Source organism: Geospiza fortis, unplaced genomic scaffold (assembly GCF_000277835.1).
Source record: "Geospiza fortis unplaced genomic scaffold, GeoFor_1.0 scaffold496, whole genome shotgun sequence".
In the NCBI taxonomy this organism is placed as follows: domain Eukaryota; kingdom Metazoa; phylum Chordata; class Aves; order Passeriformes; family Thraupidae; genus Geospiza; species Geospiza fortis.
The window spans coordinates 60,306-76,088 of record NW_005054529.1 but is presented as its reverse complement, the minus strand read 5'-3'; the positions used below and the strand labels follow the sequence as shown (position 1 = coordinate 76,088).

The 15,783-nt window shown below is 38.9% G+C and overlaps 1 protein-coding gene across 1 annotated transcript in view; it reads right to left on the bottom strand.

Annotated features, from left to right (window-relative positions):
- SLC44A5 (solute carrier family 44 member 5) overlaps positions 1–15,783 on the bottom strand; it is a 69,036-nt gene that overhangs the window by 36,066 nt on the left and 17,187 nt on the right. The window contains exons 3-5 of the mRNA XM_031063764.1: positions 3,497–3,545; positions 1,976–2,049; positions 92–176 (exon numbers count right to left, since the gene is read on the bottom strand). Coding sequence (XP_030919624.1) covers positions 92–176; positions 1,976–2,049; positions 3,497–3,545 — 208 coding nt within the window. The remainder of the gene's footprint in view (positions 1–91; positions 177–1,975; positions 2,050–3,496; positions 3,546–15,783) is intronic.

Here is a 15,783-nt window from a genome sequence, read left to right as displayed (position 1 = left end):
GTGTCACTGTCTGTGTGACAGAGATTTGAAACCTCACATCTTATTCATAGTGCACGACTAATAAAGGTATGTGAATGGATTTAGTACTCACTCATTGAGGGTATCTCTCTGACCACAGAACTGCCCATAGCTGTCAGTTGGATAAATCACTTTCCTGGGGTCCCCATGCACCCAAGCTGCAAAATACACAATACCTCTTAAGATACTAGTCAACTGTTCATAGTTAATGATTAAAATTAGCTAGTATGAAAATGTATCACTTCTAAAGTACCATTTTATACTTTATAGATCAACACTGAAGAGTACTGATTAGCAGATTTCCTAATGAAATATTAAAATGCAAAGCACACTAAGTTCTATCAAGATTAAACTGTAAGAAAGCAATCCAATGCTCCAAGTCCCTTCCAGTCTGACCTTGAACACTTCCAGGGATGGGGCAGCCACAGCTTCTCTGGGCAACCAGGGCCAGGACCTCACCACCCTCACAGGGAAAAATTTCTTCCTGATCTCTAGCCTAACTCTGCCTTCTGTTAGTTTACAAGCCGTTTCTCTGTGCCCTGTCACTCCTGTTCTTGTGCAAAGTTCCTCTCCAGCTCTCTTGGAGACCATTTAGGCCCTGGAAGGAGCTCTAAGGTCTCTCAGAGCCTTCCCTTCTCCACACTGAACAACCCCAACTTGTCAGCTTGCCTCCATAGCAGAGGTGCTCCAGTCCTCAGAGCACTCCTCCTCTGAACTGTCTCCACTATGTCAATGTCCTTCTGGTGCTGGGGGCCCCAGAGCCAGATGCAGGAGTGCAGATGGGGTCTGACAAGAGCGGCAGAATCCCCTCCATTGACCTGCTGACCGCACTTCTTTCAACACAGCCCAGGATACATTTGGCTTTCTGGGCTGCAAGTGTACATGGCTGGCTCACGCCCAAACCTTATCAATCCGCATTGCCAATTCCTTCTCCTCAGGGCTCCTCTCAACCCAAATTGTTTTTCTCTAGCTTCTGCTACCTGAAATTTTCCATCACAGTTACTTTATGATTGCAAACTTTCCAAACCATGTCATTTTTTTAAAACACACCTAATTTTGAGGGTTTTTTTTATCAGTAAACACATGGCTTTGAACTTCTCCCTAATTACCTGCAGAAAAGCAGCTCTTCAGAGAAAGACCTTGGGGCCCTGGGGGACAACAAGCTTTCTCTGAGCCAGCAGTTTATGCTCAGGGCCAAGAGGCTGATGGGATCCTGCGGTGCTTCAGGAAGAGCATTTCCAGCAGGTCAGGGAGGGATCTTGCCCCTCTGCTTAGTCCTGTGAAGCACCTCTGGAGTGCTTGCTCTGGGCTCATCGGGACAAGAGGAACATGGAGCCCCTGGAGCGGGGTCAGCAGAGGCTGCAGAGCTGAGGAAGGGCCTGGAGCATCTCCGCGCCCAGGAAAGGCTGAGGGCTCTGGGGCTGTTCAGCCTAGAGAGGAGCCCCAGCTGAGAGGGGCCCTCAGCCCTGTCTGTCACCATCTGCAGGGAGGGGGCAAAGCATGAACCAGGCACTGCTCTGGGGCCCAGCAATGGCAACAGAGAAATGGGCAGGGACTGAGCCCAGGAAGTTCCATCTGAACATGAGGAAGAACTTCTTCCCTGCGCAGTGATTGTGCACTTGAACAGATTGCCCAAACAGCCTCCTTCACAGGGGATATTCCAGAATCATCTGGACACAATCCTGTGCCATATGCTCTGAGATGACCCTTCTGAGCAAGGATGTTAGACCAGATGACCCACTGCGATCCCTTACAGCCTCACCCAGTCTGTGTTTCTGTGAATTACAATAGATACTGAATGTTAATTCATTACTTGCTTCTGTGAAAGGCATCACTTATTGATTGGAAAGCTTTGCACTAATATTAGCAAAAGGGACATCTCAATAAAAAATTCCAACATTCACAAAGCTGCTTCCCATCTACATGAAAAGGCATTACTATACCTCTATTTACTTACCCACAACTCCTAATGCAATGTAACCCAGAATGATAACTATGAAGATCACACAGCAAATAATATCTGTGCAGTGCCTAGGGGCAAGAAACACTTTTTAAAAATAAGGTCTTTCATATGACCCTTCAAAACCACTGATTGTCATATGGTATTTTAACATCTGAGTAAGATATCTGCATGAGCACTTTGCAGAAATTTTAGTCACAAACTCACGTTTGAGGTGTAAGGTCCTGTTTTTGCAGTAAGACCAGCAAATAAATGTGTATGCTTTTTTCGCTGTAGACAACGGAACATATTGAAGAACAGATTTAAATACTGTTGAAACAAGTAATACCTTACAACACTGAACCCATGAGATCACTTACCATACAAGTGATGATATAAGTGGCAAGACATACTACAGGACATCTGCCTCAGAATTCATTTTTAGAATCTGCCATTCTTTCTATTTTCCAATCCATGTTTCCTCTTACAGAGAAACATTTTTAACATAAAAGAGATAAAGGGAACAGATTTTTTAAACAACTGGAGAACTTGAAATATGTTTCCAAGTGTGGACACTTCTTTAGAGAGGAACAGCTTTATCATCTCACTGAAATAAACTTTTGGTGAGGTCGAGGTGGCACAGGATCCAGGGTCAATATGATAGTAACCTAAGATAGGACAACCGCTCAAAATTGAAGAAGCAATGCTAAAACAATGCTTCTCATTTCCCCATCCTCCATTCACAAGCAGTTCTGACACCACTCAAGCTTGGCTTGATACACTGGCAATAACATAAAGATACTCCACAAATTAGGACGAACTCCCTAAACAAGTATTTCTATTTATTTCTAAAATTATTAGCTTTCAGAGAGGAAGAACTACATCCTGCATAGACAAGGATAGTGTGTTTGTGTTCAGATGATAGTATGACAAGTCTGTAGTGTGCTTCTCTGTCATAAATTTTCTCCTGAGAATGGTAAAACTGAAGTAACTTGTGGTTCTCTAATTTGTTCTTCTCAGTAACAGCACTAAATGCTAGTTTAGAACTTAGCTTTCTACATCTGGAAAAACACTGAAAAATTGCCCATGATTAAAAGTTGGACTTGATGATCTTGGAGGTATTTTTCAACCTTAATGATTCTGTGATTTCCTTAGATGCTTTCTGAGCAATTTCACTCTGCTTGTAAACTAATGAATCTTCTAAGTGGTAACATGCTTTCATGTACATTTCATAAAACTAAGGGAAGTCAAGTCAGATTGTTCTGTTAGGTGGCTGTGTCACAAAGAGGTGTATCAGAACTACTACACATGTTAGACGGCAGATACTAGCCAGTGCAAGGCACACAGACTTGGCATTCAAACTAAAAGGACTTAAGAGAACACAGCTTAATACTCCCTAGTAATCATCCATCCCCAAGGGTAGTAAAGATGGTGGTCTGGATTTAGAAGACTTGCAGAATCAAATTCACAAGTTTTGCTGAAAAAATTTTTAACTTCTGTTCACCAAAAGAATTTTACAGAGTGAGCTATGATATTTACCTGTTATGAATAGGTCCTCTGAACTTCGGGTCAAATTTCCTTGGTTCACCTGCATTTAAAATAAAACAGTATAAAAGCATGTCATTATGTAAAATAAAATCTGTCCAGAGGGGGATGTTAACACCAGCCTTTGAAGAGCATCTTCCATATATTAATATTTAATCATTTTTCTTAAAATCATTTCATATGGGCAATACCAGTAATTCACCAATAAAATTACCTAGGTTTTGTATATGAGATTAAAGCTTTTTTTCTTCCAACTTAAAAATATTGAGGGCCTCATATTTACCACGTAATAAGTTACCTTTAATGTACATCCTATCCCTATGCCTATGCACAGGCTCACAATGTATTTGAGAGACAAGGATTATGCCTCCCAGTCACATGCCAAGTGTGTCTGACAGTGAGTAAATGAACCCACCTCTCTGCAGTTACAGGCTAAGAGCTTCTGATTTTTCTCCAGAATCATAGAATGTTAAAGGGTTACAAGGGACCTTAAATATAATCTAGTCCCAACCCCTCCTGCCATGGGCAGGGACACCTCTTCCTAGACCGGGTTGTTCAGAGCCCCATCCAACCTGCCCTTGAACACTGCAAGGGTTGGGGCATCCACAGTGTCCTGGGCAATCTGTCTTTCATGCGGCTATCCTGGTTAGCACAGTTCCAACTGATTCACTCAACACATAAAAAAACCCCATATTAAAAACCCACCAAATACTAACCCACCAACCGGTGCTTCCCATGGGGACCTGAATAAGAGAAATTAAAGTACGATCTCACTTGGTAAAGAGTAATAAAAAATTACAGTCAAATCAAAATTTTCAAGATTGGGCTACTGTATGAAGAGAAACAAGCAGCTTTTCATTCAGCAGACCAGAATTTGGATTTTTCCTTTTGAAGCTAGCTATTCAGCTTTAGGGGACTTTTTCCTTACAAAGTTCAGTGATTGTGAAGATTTACTGAACAAAACTCTGTGCAATGAAAATTACTCCTTCATTCAAATGTCAAAGCTACAACACAAATTACTGCTTCAGAGTGCTTTTTCACTGCTTTCTTAAGGATTTCCTCCTCTGAATATCCCTGGTATTACATGGTGCTACCAGCCTAAATTTCCTCCCCTGGGCCCCAAAGAAAAATATTTATTTTTCTCAATTAGAGAACAAGTCAGCAACTTCGCAAAAGCAGAATTTGCTTATTAACTACATGCCAGACTTTGTTCTTGGTTTGTATCAGGAAAACCTTATCAAAACACACACACACCAGTACAATAAACACAGCAGTTAATAAAATCCTATTTGCCCTTCATCTGAGGTACTCAGATCCACCTTAGCAAGCTCCTGCAACAAAAATATCTTAATACAGAAGAGACCAAAAAATTAAAACTTTAGAGAAGTGATGTATGACAGCAATGCTGGGGAGTGGAATAAGCTATGCTGTCATGCATGGTCAGGAAAGCAAATGTACCACACACAATACCTAATGCTGGGCCAACACCTGTATATTGAATGAACAATTTTGAACAGAAATTCCTACAAAACAAATATTTCTACTACAAAATAATTCACCACCAGAACAAAACCATATGTAACATCACACCCCATAGACAAGTTCTGGCTTTAAGGCACACTGAAGCTGAACTTTTGTTCTTTTCTCTTACAGGACCTGTTGAGCACAAAAGAACAGCCACACCAGATCACACAAAAAAATCCACCGAATCCACACCCTGAATGCTATAAGGAGCCATATCTGAGGAGGAATGCAACACCAAGGCAAACACTATAGTATTTCCCCAACACTGATATTACAGAGACTTCCAACTGCATTTTTCTTAACTAAAAGTTAAAAGTTAAAAGTTAAAAGTACTGACTTTGCATTTAATAGCTCTGAGTGAATTTCTTTTTCATTCATTGAAAAATTGAGATTCAAGGAATCTCTATTTACCTTGCATATACTTTAGCAATCTGCAATGCTCTACATCACAGAGTACTACAAGTAATCAAACATTGAAGTACTACCTCCTTTTATCTGTTTTAAGCTTGCAATCAATCCGTTTATAACTGTAGTGTGTAACACCACAGCATGTTCTGCTAACAAAAGTGTTACAAATTATTATACTCAAATGTCCTGGTCTCCTCAAACGTTTCTTGTACATAAGCCATTTCATAGTTTTGGTCATGCTTATATTCCTTTTCTTACCCTTTACAGTGCTACTACAGATCACTAGAAAAGGAGGGGCCAGAATGGCACAGGATATTCACCACGAACATTGGATGTGATTTATATAATCCCATAATGACTCCTTCTATCTGACTTCAGTCCATTTCTAATAATTCTAACAGTCTTCTTGCTTTTATGGGCAAACATTTTGATTGTGTCACCCATTAAGACTCCAAGTTCTCACTCTTGAATTTTAGTAGTTAGCTCAATCCCACTACTGGAGGAGTCTAGTCTCCAAAGTTATTCAATGTTCTCCTTAAAAATTAGAACAATTAAGTAGAATGAACATTTTGAAACTGTGCAGGTAACAAGTATTAAAATACCTCTGGAGACAGAGGTATTTATCAAAAAGGATTTTTATAAACAACACTTCAAAGTGAATTTTGTAAAGTAACAGAAGTTGTAAAGACAAACTCTATTCAGGAATCCATAAAGAACAACTGATTTCAAAAACACTGTTGAGAAGAATCCTAAAGGATTACAGCACACTACAAAGAGAGAATGAGTCAGTCGAGCAATGTCTGCAAAAAAAGAACCACTCTTTCAAGATGTACAAGCATGATTGAAAAAGTCACTATTCCTTGTGCTTGGGGACATGTGAGGCCTCAAATGAATAACTATTTCTAGATCATGGCACTAGAATTTCAGAAGATACAAACAAATTAGAAAGAGTAGTGGGACTTATTAGAAAGAAGATACTAGTAGGTTTACAGAAAGCAGTAAATGAATGCAACTTCAATGCCTGTGATTAAGCAAAGGAGCACAAAATAACAGTCTTCAATCACCATGCAAAATTTACAATGATCAGTAGTTCTGTCTCCTCTACCAGTTAGATAACCTAACCTCAGTTGCAGCAAGGATGATTTAGATTAGGCATTAGGAAATCTTTCAGGACACAATCATATACTGAAACACACGCTGGAATTTTCATCACACTAAGTTTTTAAGAAAGGATTATACAAATATCACTTGAGGACAGGAAAATGTAACATCTCAGCACACAGAGAACCGAATGGATCTAATAAATAAGAGGATAAAAACAAAGCACTACAGGAAGGGAGATCTAATTCAAATGGAGACTCTCATCTACAACAAGCCAGAAGACAGATGCTGAGAAATAGAAGTAACAGCTACTAACAGCTGTAAAATTATTGCAGTACTGCAAGTTCCTGCCAAGAACTGTTCCTCACACCAGCAGTCTGTATGCTTATGGTGGCACAGTGTAGGGCAACATGGCTCAAACTACCCCCTCTGTTACTGAGCTCTTGGTATAAATTCATTACAGAATATGGTAAGAAACAGTTACAACATTCTAAGTTCAAAATACACTTGTATTCACTGTCAGAGTTAGTCTGGATCCCTGGAACACTTGTTACAGCTGATCACAACTGTGATCAGTTTCATGGAACAGAAAAAAAAGAAAAATGCCATTTGTTTAATCTAATTTTTCTAGCTTAATTCTAAATTAAATTCAAATTCTTTACTTTATTACTACTATTCTTTAAAAATTCAGAAGATGTTTTGGGGGGGTGAGGTGGGAATTATTTATGTTTCTAGTATCTACATTGCTCCTGGTAAAAGCAAACCACTTCCCCAGGTATAAAAGCCCAAATATATTTAGAAAGCAAATTCCAAGCTTTAGGAGTCTGGTAGGCATAAGGAGGAAAGCAATGGTGAGGGGGGACTTACACCTTTCGCTAAGATTAAAAACTGGGATTATATTTTTTCTTTGCAGATGAGACAGATCTATTTTACAGGCTGCCTTATAATACAAAACTTGTGTATCTTGAAGTAAAATATCATTACCAGAAATAACTGACAAGGTATTTACAAATTCTGACTCCAAATAGCATATTAAGTTAATTGTTACACTTTATCACTGTAATTATCAGTGTATTATCACTGTAATAATTTTAAAGAGCAACTCTAAATTACTCACCTAAAGTAAAAATCGACAATATACACACGTAAACTTACCTTTGATGTGCAATTTAAATAAACTTGCAAATGACATGCAGGAAAAAATTACAATATTGCTAATAACTGAAGAAGTTACAGGAAACCATTTGAGCCTGCATTCAAGCCCATTTAAGTCCATTGAAATTACATAGTTGAAATATGTCAGATTTAGATCAGGTGTTTTGAATTGTTCTAAGAAAGCAAGTAAATTACCATGTTTTCCATAGTAGTTTTCTTCATCTCTATCCATGTTACTGTACCTGGATCAGTTGTGTAAGCTGTCTGTGTGAGATACCATCTGCGTACTTCTGTGTTGCTAGCTAGCACACTTACCCCAGCAAGCAGAGATACACAAAAATACTATTTAAATAGATTTAAAAATAAAGCTGATTGTCAAGGACTTCTCCAACTAGAACAGAAATTCACAAAGTAGGCAGGCCTTTCTCTGAATAGAGAGTTATCACTCAGTGCCTTGTCCACCTACCCAAGCCAGTCTGTACAAAGAGGAATGACTCTTATCAGCTTGTACTCACCTACACTGCACATGCAAAAAGGGAAACAGCTGCACCTTCCCGCATATGAGAGAATATAACCCCAAAAAAATCCTGATGATTTGCTAACTGAAAATAAGGTAAAACATTCTTGGCTACATTTCTGTAGCCTGTGCTACTGTGACAGTAAATAGTCTTTACATGCAACAGATGGCCACATCTTTCCTCCTCTAGACATATGACTAGCACCCCAAAGTTCAAGTCATATAAGTCTAAAATGTAAACTGTCTGTTGTATACTGCATTTCCAATCTTGTCAAGTGGAAATCTATCTGTAGAAGTAGTCATAATTTACTAAATTATTTCTTACTAGTATGTACTTTTTGTATTTCTGCACAGCACGAAAGTGCAGAACAGAAGAGGTAACGCTAGAAGGTCTCAGCATTGTTACATTGATACTGTAATGTTTTTATAGTGAAACGAAGTACAAGGCATTATACTCAGTATGTGAATCTGAAAGCCTGAGGCAATCTCTCCTTTGAAGCCACAAAGGAACAGAATCTATATGTGGTGATCCTAACCAGAATGAAATTTCCATTCTCTGTGGAATATGACTAAAGAGCCAATTGTAGAATTTTGCAATGAAAAATGTGTACACTTGCATATGCACTCCTGTGATACTGTACAAGACACGGCTGAACTACAAGCTGGAACGACAAAAACAACACTTTTAAGTCAGCCCTGTCACTGCATAGTACGCAATGACAAAGAAGAATAATCTCATATGATGTTTAACCAATGATGCCTGTGATATGAAGTCAAAGCCCATTTTGTTATTAGAGAACTTAGCAGCAATGTTCTAATGTTTACTTACCAAATCAGATATTTAGTATAACCAGTATCAGGCAACCAAACATTGAAGATGTAGACTGATCTCCTGCAAAATATTAACTGTTGACTGAACCCTGGTGCTTAACTACCTCCCAAGACTTCCTGTCATTCTTAGGCATACAGGAAAAAAAAAAAAGAAATGCGTGAGGCCAAATGACTGATTTTACTGTGCCCCCATTCAAGTTTGCACCTCTGTGAAAGGCTGCTTCACGAAATCTCAATATAGTAAAGGAACAGAAGGCACTGAACAGACAGTGCTAAGCAAAAATGCACACTAACTAACATGCATCTGGTCAGCAATATATTACTCAACTCCAATAAAATGCTATTTCTGGTTTGATAACTATTCATTTCTTCAGGTTTCTTCCCTGGTGCTTGGTCAACAATTACACATGCCAGTGACTAGAACAGGTACAGCTTTTTAAGAAAATAGTGTTTTTATTACCAAGCCATTGGATCTGCATGTAGGCACTGCTCCCCTCTACTGGAGAACATCAGTCAGTTCAAGTAATTCAAAATATTGCTAGAAAAGGCCTCAGCAATAGTAAGGCCTCCGCGTACTCAAGCTGCTAATTGAATGCTCAAAGATGCAAGTGCACAAGACAACAAATTAGGCTGCTAACAAATGCACAGGGTGTAGTAGGATTGAAAGAGGTTCATCCCAGTTAAGTTTCTCTAAAAAAAATCACATTAAGATTTTGATTCTTTTGATCTGTTCTCAGTAGGATAATAAACAAATCCCAACACAAGTTCCTGCAAAACTGATCTATCCCTTTCAGAAGCAGAAACTTCTTGAACTTATATAAAAGCCTAAAATTTTCAAAGTTTACAGTCTTAATTTTGCAAAGAATCCAAATAAATATTTGAAATGTATTGTTTAGTGGTAGTCAATTTAATTATACTTAGAAGATTTTTTAAGGCAAACTTAAGGTACATTTTAAGCCCCATGCGATATTCCTTATGCAGACACAGCCTAATAATCCTAATGATGTAAAATAATACGTTATTACTGTAAGACACATGTGTTGAAGCAGTCTAATAAGTCAAAAGGTTGACATTAATACAAAAACATCTCTTTCAGTAAGTCTTGTACTTGGTTTACTGGCATGCTGGGGCTTTTTTCCTCTTTGAAAGATTCAGGTATAACATTTCTTATATCATTTGTTGCATATAGGAAAAACCTTATAAAATAAGGGCCTTGTTACCTTTGTAAAATCATGGCTCAGGCCTGCTACTTTGGCTAAGAAAAAAAGGACTATGGGAAAGTGACTCAGCTGAATTGGAGGTAGAAAAACAATTTATATAACCATTACATGTTCACATCATAGTTTATGGTGGTTGGTTGGATTACGTTTGTTACATTTGAAAACTATGTAACCGATAATGAGTTAACTGCTTAAAAAGGCCTGCTTTTTGCAATTACGAGACTCTCCTTTGCACCTGCCTGGGGACCCTGCATCGCTTTGCTTCATACAATCATGCACACATAAATTGCAACTATAACAAAAACACACTTATGATTCCTCTCCTGTGTAATATATCATACTAAATGGTAGCTGCCTTTGAAATATCTTTTATGCACCAGTATAAGTTTCTGGGCTGCCATTATACTACGGATACTGACTAATGACTTGCAAAAAATGGAAGGGTGAAGAGGAATGGTAGATGAGATAAACAAGTCACCTCGTCACTTAGCTGTCCTTTTCTTTACAAAGCTGCAAAGACAGAGATCTCAACGTGCAAGTCAGTTTCCACCCACAGTCCAAATTTCAAAAGTGACTGTTGCTGACTTACAGTGAAGCTGAGAGCATTCAGCACTGCTCACAAACCAAGTGCCACTGCTGCAAGTCTTATCAAAGGACAGAATAAAGGAAGAGGGGGTAAAAAACACAGTGAAAGGCAAGGGTTTACGGTTTCAAGCAGACCAAACTACTATGAACTATTTAGTTTTACCCATCATGCAGATTCCTTTGTTTCCCAAGAAGTCCAGGGCATATGCACAACATAAAGAGAATTGGCCAGGAATCCTGAGGTCAGTGATCGTTCAGTGGAGAAAGCTGACCGTTTTTCTACTGTGGGTCAAAAACCAAGCACTAATTCAAACTCTAAAAATACAATTATTATCATTGCAGTCTCCTAATTAGCCATGTAGCTGAAAAAGTATTATGTCATAGGCACAAGACAAAGTGAACGACAACATGTCGTACTCCCAGATGACTATCAGTCCAAAGATTGTGCAATATTTTTTCCTGAAGGTGACTGTACAATTAACATGCTGTCCATGTTCACTTAACATTAGAAAAAACATGACCAGCATGATGTCAAAGGTCCACATCTAACATTCTCCTAATATTAGTGACAGTACAGGCTATTAGGCTGGTATTGAAACATACCAGTTGTCAAACAATTACCCTCAGAAAGGGGACTGAAAATGTATACCGTTAATGTATTACAAGCAAATTATCAATGAACTGCTATTCTACCATGCAATCAAAAACATTAATAGCTAGTGGAACTTTTACAGTTCTCTGAACAACAAAAAATATTCTCAGCAGTTTGGGTCACATACAGCTCTTCATTACAGTTTCCATTTGAATGCACTTATTAGCTGTTCCCTCAAATTCTTCTTTGGAGCTGAAATTGTCTGTTCTTTTTTTCCCCAGCTTCCATTTCTTATTCTTGTTCTGCGGCTAATGCAGCAACAAGTTTCACAGAATATCCAAGCAAAGACACAGCTACCAAGATACTTCTGAAATGGTGTGATGTGTGGGAAGAGTACTTCTCTGCAAACTCAACTATTCTGCAAGACATTTTTTTCAAAGTGAGGTTGGGCCCAGGAGACTGGGTGAACTCTAGAACAAAGCAAGTTCTGTCTGTTAGTTATGTTTGATGCAACTGTTTTGTAAAATATTTCCTTTTCCCCATGCTTTGATGTATTAATGCAGTTAGGAAGGGCTCGTGATCTTGGAACACACTCTCATGCTTTAGAAAAAACAGCACCTAAAATACAACCTTGACAATGCTTTATCCAGAAAAAGGAGTATTTTGAAATAATCAGATGCTTTCTACCAAGGATCAGAAAATGCCAGTTTTCTGTTTCTAGTTTGCTTTACTCCAGCTGATCCAGAACAGCAGTTAACAATATTTTCTCCTAGCAGAGTCTCTAACCCCAAATGGTTTATACCATAACATATCATGGTAACTTTTTCTAGTTATTCTTATGCAGTAAAATGCTGCATGCAGATACCGTACCAAGACCTTTTCAATAAATCATTAAAATATCGCTTTTATAATCTCAGAGGGAGGGTGTTAACTTCAGCATCTACCATTTATAATCATAACACAGCACTGTTGCTGCTGGGAAAAGAAGTGCAACTATACATGTTTTTTTTACATATAAAGATGCCAGGTGGATGAAACAAGAGCTGGATTATTCTGGACTTTGTGTACACCATCTATATGCCACTATTTTATTTGTACAAATGCATTAATTACTTTGGAAGCGTGAGAACAGTCAGACTCACAACCTTATGAATAAACTAGTGTCTAATTCACAAAAGCCACGTTGAAACTGCAGTAATCAGAGCCTTGTCCGCAATGCATAATTGTGAAGATGCGTCTTTCTCTGCATACCAAGGCCTTTTCTAATAGCTGCATATTAAACCAAGAATGGTCAATGGTTGCCTGTATTTGTTTAATGAGTTGGCTTTTTTTTTTAAAGCTAGATATCAAAATCCTAATGCAACATGTTAGTGAAATGTCCAGTATAAAATAAACATAGCTATCACATGTCTCAAGTTGTTCCATAATTCCAAAATTTGTCAGTCAGTATTACGGACACAATTCTCAGAATGCTAAGATAAGGTTCTATCCTTTCTCTCCCCTCCTTCCTGCACAGCCTTTTTAAACATTTAAAAATGCAGCTTGTGTCTTGAAGACAATGAATTGTCAGGAGTCCAAATTTTAAAGACAATTACCTCTGTTTTATTTCCCCTTATGGTTCTTCATGTCTCGGGGACTCTCTGCCTGGTATGCACTATCCTGTTACTGATGTAGTACGGATGTATGACACTTCCACTTTAGCAGGAAGTGCCTGCTGAGCACATTCAGAAACTGGCAAATTCACTTTTACAATTAGGACCCCACTTTTAAGAGGAACTGTATTCCTGCAGGTAAACATAGGAATTTGAACATAATTTTTACACAATTACAGAATGTATTGAGTTGGAAGGGACCCTCAAGGATCATCAAGTCCAACACCCCACATAGCACCATCCCCAAGAGTCATATCACGTGCCCAAGAGTATTGTCCAAATGTTTCTGAACTGTGTCAGGCTTGGTGCTGTGAACCTTTTCCCAATAGCCACGCTAAACCTCCCCTAAAATGACTTCAGGCCATTCCTTCAGGTCCTGTCACTGGGTACCAGAGAGAAGAGATCAGTGTCTGCCCCTTCTCCTCCCAGCATGAGGAACTTGTAGACTGCCATGAAATCTCCCCTCACTCTCCTCTTTTCAAGGCTGAACAGACCAAGTGACCTCAGAGGCCCTTCATACAGCTTCCCCTCAAGGCCCTTCACCATTTCTGATGCCCTTCTTTGGATGCTCTCTAAGAGCTTAATATCTTTCTCATATTGTGGTAACCAAAACACACAATACTCAAGGTGAAGTCGACCAGGTGCGGAGCAGAGTGGCACAATCCTTCCCTTGCTCAGCGGGTGGAGCTGGGCCTGATGCACCCCAGGCACAGTCAGCTCCCCTGGCTCCAGAGCTGACTCATACTTCAACTTTCTGTCAACCAGCATCCCAGGATGTTTTCCACAGCACTGCTTTCCAGCATCTCATGCTCCAGTCTGTCTCTACATCCAGGGTTGCCAATTCCAGGTGTAGAATCTGGCATTTGCCCTTGTCAAACTTCATATGGTTGGTGATTGCCCAGTCCTCTAGCTTGTCTTCTGGTTTTTCATTAAGCAACAACAAAACCCCCAACACTACTATTACAAAATTGAATGAGTCTGGTACCGAAATCAAATGGAAGGTGTAAAATAAATAAGATAACCTTTTGCTCCAGAACAAGTTATGACCTATTGTTAAGGATAAAGCAGACTATTAATAGCCTTTCACAATTCATTTTTGGGACTAACAAAATTTATACCACTAAACCTTTAGCACAAGGTTCAAATTCCACAAAAAGTTTACATCTTGTGGACTCTGACCTTTGATAATTATTATCATTTTCTGTAAGATGAACTCTTGGTCCTACACAATTAATTACTCCAAAATGCAGATAATTCACAGATTTGTCACTATTTTTCATTAAGAACTAAAAACAAATAACAATTTTAAATTGTCTTTTACTTCCTATTGATTTTTATACTAAGAAATATTTACTGGAAACCTATTTAGAGCTATTTAGAACTTTCCATTTAAAACTTATGTTGCAAATTTAAGATTTCTTTTTGATGCAAACAGAATACTGGAAGTGGCATTACAAATTATGTTTTCCCTTCTATTGAAGTAGAAGCATATGAATAAGAGCTTTGTAGCTTAGGCCAGTTCAAAACCAGAAAAATTAAACGAGAGTATTCTGTAAAAGAAGTATATACACAAAGTTCTGCTTTTAAATATAACATTAAGAAATTACCATTTCTTTTTTTTAAATTGTAAGCCAAACATACTGATTCACTCAAGACAAACTGCTGCCTCTCACCCTTTGTTTTTCAATAGAATATACAAATGTCCACTCCCACAGTCGTTTATTCTGAGGGAAAGGGGGCCACAAATTTATGAAGTATGGTCTTACAAAGTAGCTCAAAGTCTCTGGGAAAATTGTCTCTACAATTAAATGCACAGTTTTCAGGAACTCTTAGCCCTATGGTCTATGAGAATCTGGCATGGGAGCTGCACTCAACTACGATGGCTGATTACTAGAGAAGACAGAAAACTGCCACAGACATTTCTTTTATGAAAAACCCTCTTAGGATTTTCCCTGCTGAAGCTGAGAAGTTCAGCAACCAGACATAAACAATAGGTTATCTGCCGCTGTGGAATGTAACAGGTCTGCCTGGATTGGCCCAGTTTGGATGTTTGGAGTTGGTGACCAATCCAGAACTGAGATCTCTCAGACACAGTCCGAGAGAGCTGGTTTGTTATTCATTCTTTACTTTTCTTAGGTAGCTAGCAGCTTCTGGTAACTCTCCCTTTCCTTTTCTTTTAGTATAGTTTTAATAGATGTTTATATCATAACGTAATAAATCAAGCCTTCTGATCATGGAGCCCATCTCGTCTCTTCCTTCACCCCTTCACAACCGTCAACAGAAAACCACCCAGAAAATATCCCTATATAGCTTGGAGAATTAGTAAAATTTTAATCTGTTTCTTTAACAAGTCCCTGGATGCCATTATTGTATGATCAGCTGTTGCAACACATTTTCTGTGGGTGTCGCCACCATTCTCCTTGCATTCCATCTCTGAAATAAAACCATTCTTTTGCTTAGAGAGATTGAAAAACTGGAAGCAGAGCAAGACATTTTCTGCCCTAGTTCAGGTCTACGCCTCAGGCATGCCCGTTTGGTGCACATCTGAGTGAGAGAAGCGCTAATGCCAAGCCCTATGAGCTCTCTGTTCTGCCCCAGGCCTGGGTTCAGCACAGCCACGGGACGTCCTCCGTCAGCCGTCTCTGGAGAAGCTCCGGAGCAGCGCCGCGAGGAGGCCTCAGCCAGGGCTGATCACC